This window comes from Falco naumanni, chromosome 3 (genome assembly GCF_017639655.2).
Source record: "Falco naumanni isolate bFalNau1 chromosome 3, bFalNau1.pat, whole genome shotgun sequence".
Taxonomy (NCBI): domain Eukaryota; kingdom Metazoa; phylum Chordata; class Aves; order Falconiformes; family Falconidae; genus Falco; species Falco naumanni.
This window is the reverse complement of record NC_054056.1, coordinates 59166120-59178735: the sequence shown is the minus strand read 5'-3', so window position 1 is coordinate 59178735 and position 12616 is coordinate 59166120. Positions and strand designations below refer to the sequence as shown.

The following is a 12616-nucleotide window of genomic DNA, read 5'->3' as shown; positions in this document are numbered from 1 at the left end:
TTACTCCCGCCCCGCTGAGGAAAGGTCGCGGCGCTCGCCACTGCCTCCTCCTCCTCCTCTCTCGCTCCTCGCTTCCTTCCTTCCTTTCCTCCCTTCCTTCCTTCCTTCGCGGCCGGTATGTTTGTTCCTTGCGACCGTGGCGGAGGCTCCGCCAGCTCCGAATTTGAAGGCTTCACTCTGCTTATGGTAAGTCGCGCTCCTGCTTCCCCCCCCACCCTCGATAGGCCTGAGGGGGCGCTGCCCCAGCGGGGCACCCCGGAGCGGGCGAGAGGGACCCGCCGCTGCCCGGGGCCCGGGCGCTGGGGGCTTCTCCCCGCCCTGTGGGGCGCGGGCGGGGGCCTGTCTCCCTGGCTCGCCTGCGCCTATGGGGAAGGAGGGCTGCGGCGTTCTCTCTTGCGCGGGGGCCGTCCCCGGGAACTTGCCCGCGGTGGAGCGGAGACGAGCTGGGCTGGCGGCTGCAGTGCCCGCCCGTGTATCTATCGGGTGTTCTGCCGGGTAACAGAGGATTTGCAGGGGCCGTCCCGGGGCTGGTTCCTGCAAAGCTTAATGCAGTCTCTCCCGTTTCTGTTAATTTCTACCTCCTCAGCCCCCGTTTCATGCTCCTGTGAAGCTGTTATGTGCCTATGTTATGTTAGCTATATGCTATTGCTCTGAGATGTCAGGTGCTCCACGTGTCATGTTACAAGGTTTGTAGTACCTGTGGGTTGCCGCTGGAATAAAAGTTTAGTTTTGCATTTAGAGGCTGTATGTAAATGTTTTAAATTAAAAATTCCTCGTTTCTGCTATATTTAAACTCCGATTAGGATTTAAGAAGTGCTTAAATCTCCTTCATACATGGTATGAAATCAATTTAAATTATCTGCCTGAGATTACTTTTACTGTGGGGCAAGAGTTCCACTGCAGGTTGCGAAGTAGCAAACCATTATTTTTCCTACTAGTGAGTCCCTTTATTCCTTAAAGGTAAACTTACGGCATTTCAGCGGGGGCTGCACAGCCTGGGGTGACTCTGCAGGCTGCACGGGAAGTCAGTCCGGCTCAGCTGACTGCAGCGGGAAACACATCACTGCTGTTCTCTTTTGTCTGGGCGTACCAGGTTATTGAAGACAAGCCAGTTTGTAATGACACTCTATGTCCACTTTCACTGTGAACTTACCAGCATCAAATTTGGTGTGTTTCTACAGTTGGTGGCGGCAGCAATTCATAGATGCAAACTTGCTTATAAATTAGAGGGAAGCAACTGAAAATTTTACCACTGTCTGCCTGTAATGTGTTTCTGTAGAAGGACACAAACTCTTTGAGTTTCTCTTCCTGTGCCATCATCTTAGGCCAGTATCTGCCCTGATTGGTGATAACCCATGGTAATTTTTATGAATTGAATCCAAGATGACCCTTAGAATTTTCATCCTTACAAAATGAAAAACAACCTGCTCTCATATATGGGTCAATTTGAGATTGAAATGTTTAGTATTACTGTTAGTGTCATTGAGGCCTGCCAATCTCGGCATTAGTCATTTTGAGTGACTTTTTTTTACTCTATCCAAAAATTTATCCCTCTGTATCTGCAGGGAGAAGACAAATTTCCAAGCCTTTTAAGTTTACTGTGAGACAGGATTATTCACAGAAGTGGCCAGGATGGTTTTTGTGGGACAGGGACCAAAGTCTGTATTAGTAATCTATTAAGAAATAGTAACCATTGTCAAAGGATGAGCAGCCACTTTCAGAAATCATGTTTGACCAGAATTTAAGTAATTTAAACTTCCACTGTTTGAAGAGCATCTTATATAGTCCGTAAAACACACTGTAATTCGGTAACTTCTGCTATTTTAGCCAGCAGTGTCGGTGGGAAATGTTGGTCAACTGGCAATAGATCTGGTGATTTCCACGCTTGACATGACTAAAGTGGGTTACTTCTACACTGATTGCTTGGTGCCAATGGTTGGAAATAATCCATATGCAACAGCAGAAGAAAACTCAGTGGAGCTGAGTATAAATGCTGAAGGTGGGTATTGAATGCTGAAGGTATTTGCAGGCTGCATAAGGTGCAAGAATGTTACTTCTACTTTTTTGTTGATGTTACATTTTGCTTGTGTAAATAATGTTTAAACTACAATCAGCAGTAACTTCAGTAACTTACAGATAAGAATGTATTTACGCTTCACAGAAGAAACTGTTACTATTGGAATTTTGGATAACCAATTTGAGGTGTGGAACCAGTAAGTAATGTTGAATTTCAAACATTACAGCGCAGCCAAAACTCTGTGGGTTTAATCCAGAGTAACATGAAGTGTGCATATATTTACAGTAAACTGCTGGAATGCAAGCTGAATTTCTGGTGTGGAAGGATATTTATCCTCTTTTCTTCCTTCCTTCCCACCTATGTTGGCCTTTTTCCTTATGTGGTGTTTCTCCCTCTCCCCCCTTAAAATTTTTAGTTTCTTTATATTGATAACTGCATTTCATCTCTTTTTTTCCCCCTATTAAATAACAGAAATCTCAGGATAATCTGAGAAATGTCTTCATATATTTTTCTTCACTCAGTCCTTTGAATTTATGACAAATGAGATTAAGACCAGTGAAGACTTTCTAAACCCAGATCTCTTTCTTGCTTTCTTCATACAAACCTTAATTATTTCTTGTTGTAGTGTATTCGTTACCTTCAAAGAAACTTGTCGTTCTGCAGATCAGATCACCTTTTATAAAGGTATGTATGTTCATTGGTTGTTCTTACTTCACTATTCAGTTTGAATAGTTCTGCTGGCAAATAATATAAGTGGCCTAGCAAAATATTTTTCTACTTTGTGCTATAATGTGTTCCGCAGTTAATACAGTTTCAGCTAACAAAAACTGACTTCTGCATTCACTGAAGGTTGTTTTGGTTTTCCAGGCCCCAGAACATCCCACCTATGTTAGTAGATTTTACTTAAATATGTCCTTAAATATTAACAGTCTTGAAAATACAAAATGGTCTGGGTTTTGTCCATTTTTCTTTTTTTTTTTACATTTATTGGTTTTGTGGGGGGGGTTTATTGTAACGGCTTAATTTTTGGTGTCACTCCAATTTAATTATTTCATAGTGTTCTATGTTAAACTGAATCATAGAATGATTTAGGTTGGAAAAGACTTTGGAGATCGTCAAGTCCAAACATTAACCCAGGACTGCCAAGTCCATCACTAAACCATGTCCCTAAGCACTGCATCTACGCATTTTTTAAAGACTTTCAGGGGTGCTGATTCTACCACCTCCCTCTCTTACAATGCTTTACCACCCTTTCAGTGAAAATCTTTTTCCTAATATCCGATCTAAACCTCCCCAGATATAATGTCATTCCTCTTGTCCTGTCACTTTTTATCTGAGAGAAGAGACCTACCCCCGCCTGCCTACAGCCTCCTTCCAGGTAGTTGTAGAGAGCAATACGGTCCCCCCTGAGCCTCCTTTTCTCCAGGATAAACCCAGTTCCCTCAATTGTTCCTTGTGAGACTTGTGCTCCAGACCCTTCACCAGCTTTGTTGCCCTTCTCCGGACACGCTCCAGCACCTCTACATCCCTCTTGAAGTGAGGGGCCCAAAAATGAACGTGGCATCTGAGATGCGGCATCAGCAGTGTCGAGTACAGGGGGACAATCACTTCCCTAGACCTGCTGGCCACACTATTTTGGATACAAGCCAGGATGCTGTTTGCTGCCTTGGCCACCTGGGCACGCTGCTGGCTCATGTTCAGCCAGCTGTTGACCAGCACCCCCAGGGCCTTTTTCTGCCAGGCAGCTTCCCAGCTGCTCTTCCCCAAGCCTGCAGCACTGAGTGGGGTTGCTGTGACCCCGGTGCCGGGCCTTGCACTGAGCCTTGTTGAACCTCACACAGTTGGCCTCGGCCCATCGGTCCAGCCTGTCCAGATCTCTCTGCAGAGCCTTCCTGCCCTCAGGCAGATCAGCATCCCCCCCAAGCTTGGTGTCATCTGTAGACTTACTGAGGGCGCACTCCATCACCTCATCCATATCATTGATAAAGATGTTCAAGAGAACTGTCCCCAATACTGAGCCATGGGGAACACCACTTGTGACTGGTTGCCAGCTGCATGTAACTCCATTTACTACTGCTCCTTGGGCTTGGCAGTCCAGGCAGCTTCTTACCCAGCATAAAGTCCCTTTGTTCAAGCCATGAGAAGCCAGTTTCTCCAGAACGCTGTAGGAGACTGTGTTGAAGGCTAAGGTCCAGGTAGACAACATCAACAGCCTTACCCTCGTTAACTAGGTGGGTCATCTTGTAGAAGGAGATGAGGTTCATCAGGACCTGCCTTTCGTAACCCCATGCTGGCTGGGCCTGATTCCCCAGTTGTCCTGCATGTGCTGTATGATGGCACTCAGGATACCTGCTCCATAACCTTCCCCTGCACCAAGGGCAGGTCTGTAGTTCCCTGGATCCTCCTGTCTGCCCTTGAAGATGGATGTCACAGCTGCTGACCTCCAGTCTTCTGGGACCTTACTGGTTAGCCAGGACTGTTGATAAATGATGGAGAGTGGCTTGGCGAGCTCTTCTCTCAGCTCCCTCAGTACCCTCAGGTGGGTCCTATGCAGCCCCATAGACTTGTGTGTGTCTAGGTGGAGCAGCAGGTCAGTAACTGTTTCCTCCTGGACTGTGGGGACTGCATTCTTCTCCTCCTTATCCCTGTCTTCCAGCCCAGGGGGCTGAGTACCCAGAGAGAAGCTGGTCTTGCTATTAAAGACTGAGGCAAAGAAGAAATTAAGTACCTCAGCCTGTTCCTCACCCATTGTGGCAAAGTTCCCTGCCACATCCAATAAAGGATGCAGATTACCCTTGGCCCTCCTTTTGTTTCTAATGTATTTATAACATTTTTTGTCATCTTTTATGGCAATGACCAGCCTCAATTTCAGCTGAGCTTTTGCATCTCTAATCTTCACCTTGCATAACTGCATTCATTATGTAAAAAATGAAGAATTTAGAGTTACTCATTAACTGGACAGTGGCTATAATTAAAATAAGCAGAATACCATGCCAGAAAAAAATTTGTGCTGTGGTTTTTAGCAGTTCAAAGTGGAAAACTGTGATCCTACCATCCCATTTTACTCTAAAGCTTTTTCCGTTGATATTAATGGCATGCAAACTTGGTATTAGTGTTGTAGTTAACGTGGTCTTAATGGTAATTTTTATCATTGTATGTGTAGTTTTGATTAAGCAAACAACCACAGCAGTCCTCTGCTTTTTTAAAAATGTATGTGAAGCTGAAGGCTAAATGGATATGAAGAGAAACTTGCATCACTGCTAAACATTATATGTAACACCTAGTATTGTTGGCTTTTAGCTTTTTTTTTAAGGATACTATATTTTTCACTTTTTTTCTCTGTCTTTGCATAAAGAACAAGTACAGGCCATTCTGTCAAATGCTGCTTTCTTGGGTGAAAAGTAGCAAATGTGCCCAAGTCGTTCTTCTGTCTAGCAGCCATGCCTACCAGCGTGATGATGAGCAACTTCTTGGGTATGTTTGTGTCATTAAAAGACCTAATTAATGTTTCTGTTCTTTTTGACAAACTGATATATTTCCCTCTGCTGAGTACTTTTGACAGGGTTGTTACTTGCCTGTGTACACATAGGTCATAAAATACTTAATATGCTATTAAAACATTACGTTATATGGGATTAGTCTCTGAACTTTGTTAGTTACTACTGTCAAAAGTACCAAGCAAACAATAAACTGTAAGTAAATTGCACTAGGCCTGCACTGTCAGTCAACAGAGCCTCAGTTTTAACTTCTTAATTTCTTGTGTCTGTAGGTATTGTCAGGGATTAGCTACTAACATACAGGTCATAGATTAGATTTAAAAGTTAATTAGAATATTAGTTACTTACCACCTCATCATTCTATATTTTGAATGTAGTAGTTGTATGCATGTAGTAAGTAGTTTGAATATACAGTCAAATCTGTAGATTTAATGTAAGTTGTCATTCTTTTTTCATAGGAAGGTATCAGGTTTGGTTTTTTTGGTTGGGAGGCAACTGCAAGGTTCAGAGTGTATTTTTATTAGATATTACCCCTTTAAAAGACAAGCATTACTTGCTGATTGAGGACATCATATTTGGTGATTTAACAAAAACAAAAATAAATCAGTATTTTTGCAAAAGAGCAGTTATCTTCAGGCTGTATAAATGCAGAGGGCTTTAAGGGATGTTTAGGTCCATGCACATTCCAGATACAGTTACCAGTGATGTTTGCATGCAGTTGCAGAATGGCCAGCTAACATGGAATGAAATGAGAGGGTCTGATGGTTATTCAATGTGGTCTGAGTCATAAGGTGTGATTTAACACCCTACCCCAGCACCACAGAATAACTCTCTTAAAGCAGTTTCACTAAAGAGTGAGGGTAGCGCATTCAGAAAATGCTTAGACTTGACTGAAGTTTGCATATATTTGCAGTGTGAGCTTATTTAGAATACTGTATCACAATGAAGTCCAAGTTTACCCTAACAAACTTTAAATTAATCACCTCTTATCTGAAGGAAGAAAAAGCACATTTTATTTGTAAATAATTTTAAGCAGTTCGCCTATTATCTACTTACGTATCTGGTACTTTCCAGTTATTTGAGCCTCTAAAAAGCTGGTATCTTAGTTCTGTTTGTGGCAGAAAGTTGAGTAGCTTGTACTGTTTTGAGGCCACAGACAACTTTTTTAACCTTGATTTGAGGAGGAAGGAGATGTCAGTGCAATACATTGGAGATGTGAAGTCCTCAATGCTTGCAGCTTTTTTCCATCACAAGTAATAATATTGGTAGTGTCTTTTATTGTTACACTAAATGTATTCTTGATTTGTTTCTAGGACACCACTACGCTACCTACTTACACCTGATCTGGAGAAAGCATTTGGAGGCCTTATGCAGGAGCTGAACTGGAAAGAAATGGAAAAAGTAGCAGCTTACCCTGGAATAAATGATACAGAAAAAATTCTACATATTCCTGGAGGTGGCATCACAAAACTATTGTTTACTGAGAGGTGAGTTGCCTAAAGATAAGCACAGAAGGATATCAAAAGTCTTAGTTTTGGTACATGGGTAAAATTATCTTTTAAACCACTACGTAATAGGAAGAGGAAAAAACCCTCTTTTCATAAAAAGGGCTTTATAGGAATAGTCCAGATCAAGCCCATAATTAAGAGGGGAAAAAATAGGGAATTCTGCATCATAAAGTTAAAATATTGTAAAAACGTAAGTGAATGGGCTAAAGGAAAATAATGAAGTCTTTACAGTTAAGATTGTCATTAATCTGGTATCTGATTTTAAGCAAACCACAATTTATAAGTAGTAAAATTCCTGTACCTGTGATACTTTAACTAAAACTGTTTCCTGTGGCAAATAGTTCCATTGTCAGTTGTAAAAAAACCCCAACAAATAAACCACCCAAACCCAAAGAAACAAACAAAAAATCCATTAAGAATGCATTAAGATTTTAGGGCCAGCAAATAATCTGATGTGCAGGTTTTGTTAAAAGGTGTGTGCATCAAAAGCTGTGCTGAATGCATGTCTTCAGTTTCAAATTTTGGGTAGTAACATGAGCTTGTTGTGGTACAACTGTGTTAGCTCTGCAAAAGGTGTTTGTTTTGTCAGGTGGAAAATTCACCTTTATATTTTTTTAGCTATTGTTTTTGACGCCTGTCCAAACGGTTGCGTCTAAAAGCAGGAGAGTTAACTGATGTCTTGCTTACCTTTGTACTGAGTTCAGTATGGAAACAATATACAGATGCAAAAGAAAAGACCTCCCAGGACTCTAGGGAAAAAAAATAAAAAATATAAACAGTCTTAATATCTAAATGAGAAAGTTGGGAATCTTTTGAGTAAAGCAGTGATGTGCAGCCTCAAAAACTCCAAAACTCCAAAACACAGAAAGGTAAGGAGTAATTGTGTCAAAGGATAAGTGTAAATGCCCCACACAAAAATGCAAACTAGGTATGTAACAGAGGCCCTGAGTAACTCTTCCATGACCTAGGATTCCTGCCTCACAAAGCAAAGAACAAAACAAGACTAAGAAAAAGAACATGAAATGTGAAAATGCAGTCAAAGAAGTCCAGAGAGGAAAAAAAAATCTCTCCTATATATGCATACATTTCTATTTTTTGTTTGGCTTTGGTTTTTTTAACAAGCCATATGCAGATTGTTGTTGTTCTTAATACATAAATATAATTGTTCTGGATTTAGAAAAGAAATAGAAATGCCTACTCATTTTTGTTGCAGCTGTTCGAAAGGAATCCAAATGGCAGTTCTTCTGAAATTCTGCTCAGAAGGGGACAACATCCCTGATGCATTTGCTCTTGTTAACTATCTTAATGAATGGCTTCAGCTAATTAAAAGTGAAGTAAGTGCTGTTTGATCTAGAGCTCCTGCTTTTGTATTTTACATCCATTATTTTCATTTTTCTTCAATCTGGAACATGAAAAATGTTACTCAGCTGAATTTCAAAAAAGTTAAAAATGTATGGCTTGGGTTCATTTTAGCCCTTGTTCACCAAGGATACACCAAATTAAAGATGTATTTTGATTAAAATTTCCCCACCTGAAAAACTAAACCTAAATAGCAGGGGGCTTGTTTGACAGGTGCAGGGAAGAGTTGTATAAAGGTTTAGTCAAGCTTGATGTTCCAGTACTCTTTTCTAAAGCAACCTACAATGATACTGACATTTGAAATGCTGCCCATTATTTCAATACCTGTGCCAGAGACAGTAGCATTGTTACTATTTAAAACTTAATGAATTACACTGTGGGTTTTTTTGCAGAGCAACAGTTCCACAGATGCTTCTTCACAATGGAAAATACCAAGTTCTTGGCGCTTACTTTTTGGCAGTGGTCTTCCACCTGCACTCTTCTGATCAATTTTGAATTCTTCTGTAAGTTGCGTGTGCAGTTTCAAACATCCCTGGAGAGAGGGATTGTTTAGTAATCACCAAGTAACAGCAGCTTCCTCTTTTATCTATATAAATTCTTTATTTAAGAAAAACTCCTTTCATGTATATGTGTAGCTAAATAAGGTAACTTTCACAAATTGACCAAAGAAATATGTGTATTGAATAATTTTAGTTGATTTTTTTTTCTAATAAAATATTTAAAAAAATTTTTTCTTCAAGTGTTATTGTTCTGGAAAAGCTTATGGTTCACCTTGTTAATGTAGCTGGGAACTTGAGATTGATGTGAAGGCATAGATCTTCTTATTAAGATAAAACCCTGCTCTTCCATGTCAACTGTAGATCTTAGCTTTTTTTCAAAACCTGCCTGGTGATGTAAGTGAAGCTCAGAAGTGAGCTAGTTCTGCCATCTCTTCCCAGTGCTGCTGCAGTAGCTTTGACTGGAGGTACTGTGAGTGACAGCAGCCTGTTCTATCTTTTCTGATTTAGTTCCGTTATGTAATTTCCATTCTGCTTCCAAGGGTTGCAGAGATGTAAAACTAAAGCTTTCCAGGTAAATGAGCCACCTTAGACCGATTTGAAGATTAACACAGTGCTCTGAAATATAAAGGAATTGGAATGTTGCCCTGATAGCAGGCAGTCTGGTATCTGTGTATTTTGTAAGCTAATTTGAGACACCAGTTGTGTGATGTGTAATTCATGCGCTTAACATTTATAATGGTATTTGTTGCATTATTAAGCTAAATGTTCAATTTTGATCTTTTGGAAGTGCTTCTTCACATCAGCTTATTTAAAAGTAACTAGACGTTCCTAAGACTTTATGAATTACAGACATGAAATATATACAGGGTATAATTTTAAGTACTGTTTGCTAAATAGATTTTTAAATTTTTTTTTTTTTTGGCCAGTAGTACAATTGATGAGGAAGAGAACAGCAGGAGTCCTGAAGAGATCTGTTAAAGGTGTAGGAATAAGATTCAGTAGTCAGCTTGGCTTGAAAACCTGTGCCTGTTGGTAAAGAAGAGCAGTTCAGTGAATGTGACTGATCACCCAAAGGATGCTGTATTGACTATCTTTTCAGGTTGTTGAAAGTTTGAGGTGAGAATCATACTGAGTGTCTGTCACAGGGGACTAACATTTGAATGAATATTCAGTTACTGATCTTTTTCCACAAAACAATGAGAAATTTAAGTGCTTCCCAGTCTTAAGTCTGCTTTACAGAAGCAGATAATGCAGGGCAAACTGAATCTTGGAGAACTGATATGTGGAGCAAATGCTTCATATAATGGTATGTCCAAATACCTTCAAATAATGTTGTAAAATGTAGGTGTTCTCATGTTAGATATTGTATTTTGAGTCAATCACAAACCTAAATATGTGTAGAACAATGTGAGCACAAACTACCTGCTGCTGGCGTTAGGAGAACTGGAAAGGCTTCATGATTACCTAATGACATCTGCAGTGGTTTTGTTTTGTTTTTTAAAGGTTTTAATTGTATTGTCACCAAAGCTTCTTAAAACTAAATACCATGCTAGAAAGGTGCAGTGATCCTTTGCTCATATTAATAAGCTTTTACAGTAGTAAAGCACAAAGATGCCATGTTTCATGTAGTTGCCATGTTTTGTGGTGTAAAAAAAAAATGAGCTATGAATAGATTTAAACTGTTCAGGAATGACTGATGTGCCTGTGATTGTGAATCAAAATAAACTTACCTGAACAAAAAAGCAACTTGCTACAACTGGATGCAAGCTACAACCAGAAGCTGAACCAAGTAACACGACTGAAAAGATCACATTAGTCCAAGCTTAAAGATTTATTTTGGCTCATGGTCTTGTAATTGTTTTACAAGAAGCTTGTACAAGAAACAAGAGTTTCTATAGGCAAGTGGAAGGCTGAACTTTTGCAGCCTGCCTTCACATAGATCCCATCGCGGTGATACTTCATGCTTGCAAATACTGTTTATTCAAATTTTGCTTTTTTAAAAAAATGACTACTGACCTAAACATTCTTCTGATGTTGTTCTTTGTTGTAATAGATTCTCTGTGAATGTAATAAATACATCCCCTGTAACTGGACAGCAGTGAGCACGCAGAGATTTGGCAACTGTTGCAAGAGGGTAATTTACTGCTGTACAATATTTCGGAAAGCTGAATCTGCCAAGCTGGTCAAAAACTTTTGCCTTGAACCGGTAAATACTTGGAGTATTTCTTAACTTTAAGCACATATTCCTGTGTAAATCACAAGAACTACTTACTGTTCTTATGCAGTGCTGAATCTGGAACAGAGTATTCATTTTCCTTGATTAAAATCTGAGGTTCTAAGAAGTCAGAAGTCCTGGTTTGAGCTTCAGCCCTGATAGCTAGCAGGGTGTATCAGATTTACCAGTAACACCTGCAGCTGACCTTGGAACAAAGCTGTAGGAGATAACTGTTCTCCCTTCAGTGCACTGACCCTGCACCATCTGATGAGCATGTCTGGTTTGAGTAGGGGCTTTGCTGGTGGGCTAGAGAATAGGTCAAGGAAGAATGGCCAAGCAGTTTAAACATACTCAGAACATGAACTCTGTTATTTTAGATGAGTGGATGGATATGGGTAGGAATAATACTTTGAACTGACAGCTGCTACATGGAATGGTAGCTTTTAAAGGGGGCAAAATATTTTAACTTGTGGAGCTCTGTTGGAATCACTGAGCAACGTGATGGAGGTGGCTGCTTAAATCAGCTGTACCTTCCTGAAGTTCTCCTTGAGATGAAAACTGTTTTTCAGAAAGAAGGGGACGAATGCCTACCCCTGCGTTACCTTAGCATAGGTCCTTCTACTAGACAAGCATGGCAATGTTCCTGCATTTTTGCAGGGCTCAAATAATTATGACTGTAATGACTGTGAAGAAGCAGCCTTGATTTTATTACATGAATTTGCAAGGTACTGAACAGCACCTATCAGAGCCAGCTCTTCAGCCACAGCTTGTGTATTGCTTATGCAGTAAGTATAGCTCTTTGGAAACAGTTACATATGCACTGGCGATGCTTCGTGAGGCTTTTCGAACTGTCACAGGATGTTGGTGTGAAGTAAAAAAGGAATTATCAACAGGCACAAGCTTTTAAGTTTCTTAGGGCTTTTTTTTGTTGTGCTTTTGTTGTGTTTTGTTTTTTTTTTTTAAAAAAGGTGATTGTGTAAGTTTATTTAGCTGGTTCCATTTAAATACTTAGTTCCTTTGGATCAAATTAACTGCTTTGTTTAGGTCTCTTCACAAGTGTTGTTATTCTAGCACCTGTGAACTTCAGCCATGCTGCTCTAAACTCATTTAATACCTCTGGCATCTGCAACCTGGGGTTCTCAATGATGCTTAGTATTGCAAACAAGTTGGGGAGTATGTGTGTTGCATTGTAATAGATTAAATTTCAATCAGAATTAGTATGGCTTGGAATAAGAAGCTTTGATAAAAAAGTAGAGGAGGAAAAACCAGGATTCTGAAGCAACAGCAAGGGAGTGTTTGATCACCAGGCCACAGCAAAGAAGCATTCAGAACTTTTCTGAGGCATGAGAGTTGTTTTTTCTGTCCTTTTACTGATTACAGATAAAGGTGCAATTTCTTATGAAAATATCCTTGCAAATAGCTTAGGCTTAGCAGGTTTTTTTACTGTTGTTTTGACTAAATCAGTACTTATGTTACAAACATCTTGGGTTTGTTTGGTTTTTTTAAACAAAGATCATGAC

The 12616-nt window shown here is 40.1% G+C and overlaps 1 protein-coding gene across 6 annotated transcripts; it reads left to right on the top strand.

The window, feature by feature from the left end:
* Positions 1-12: 12 nt before the first annotated feature.
* Positions 13-12054, top strand: PSMG2 (proteasome assembly chaperone 2). Of its 6 annotated transcripts, XR_005826965.1 has the most exons (9): positions 13-186; positions 1828-1999; positions 2643-2701; positions 5373-5491; positions 6828-7001; positions 8236-8356; positions 8774-8884; positions 9808-9997; positions 10935-12054. XR_005826965.1 is itself a non-coding variant. In XM_040587516.1 (8 exons), the coding sequence occupies exons 1-7, from the start codon at positions 118-120 to the stop codon at positions 8864-8866; spliced, it is 807 nt and encodes a 268-aa protein (XP_040443450.1). In that variant the 5' UTR covers positions 13-117; the 3' UTR covers positions 8867-8884; positions 10935-12054. The 6 variants fall into 6 exon arrangements, 5 of the variants coding, with proteins under 5 accessions (XP_040443450.1, XP_040443449.1, XP_040443448.1 ...); XM_040587516.1 differs by lacking the exon at positions 9808-9997; XM_040587515.1 differs by lacking the exon at positions 10935-12054 and having other exon boundaries at positions 9811-10902.
* Positions 12055-12616: the final 562 nt, after the last annotated feature.

Excerpts from the sequence above, each read along its gene's own strand:
- PSMG2 (XM_040587516.1), top strand. The coding sequence starts at position 118 with ATGTTTGTTCCTTGCGACCGTGGCGGAGGCTCCGCCAGCTCCGAATTT. Across the intron at positions 187-1,827 it reads AAGGCTTCACTCTGCTTATG|CCAGCAGTGTCGGTGGGAAA; the intron begins GTAAGTCGCGCT and ends CTGCTATTTTAG. Across the intron at positions 5,492-6,827 it reads GATGATGAGCAACTTCTTGG|GACACCACTACGCTACCTAC; the intron begins GTATGTTTGTGT and ends ATTTGTTTCTAG.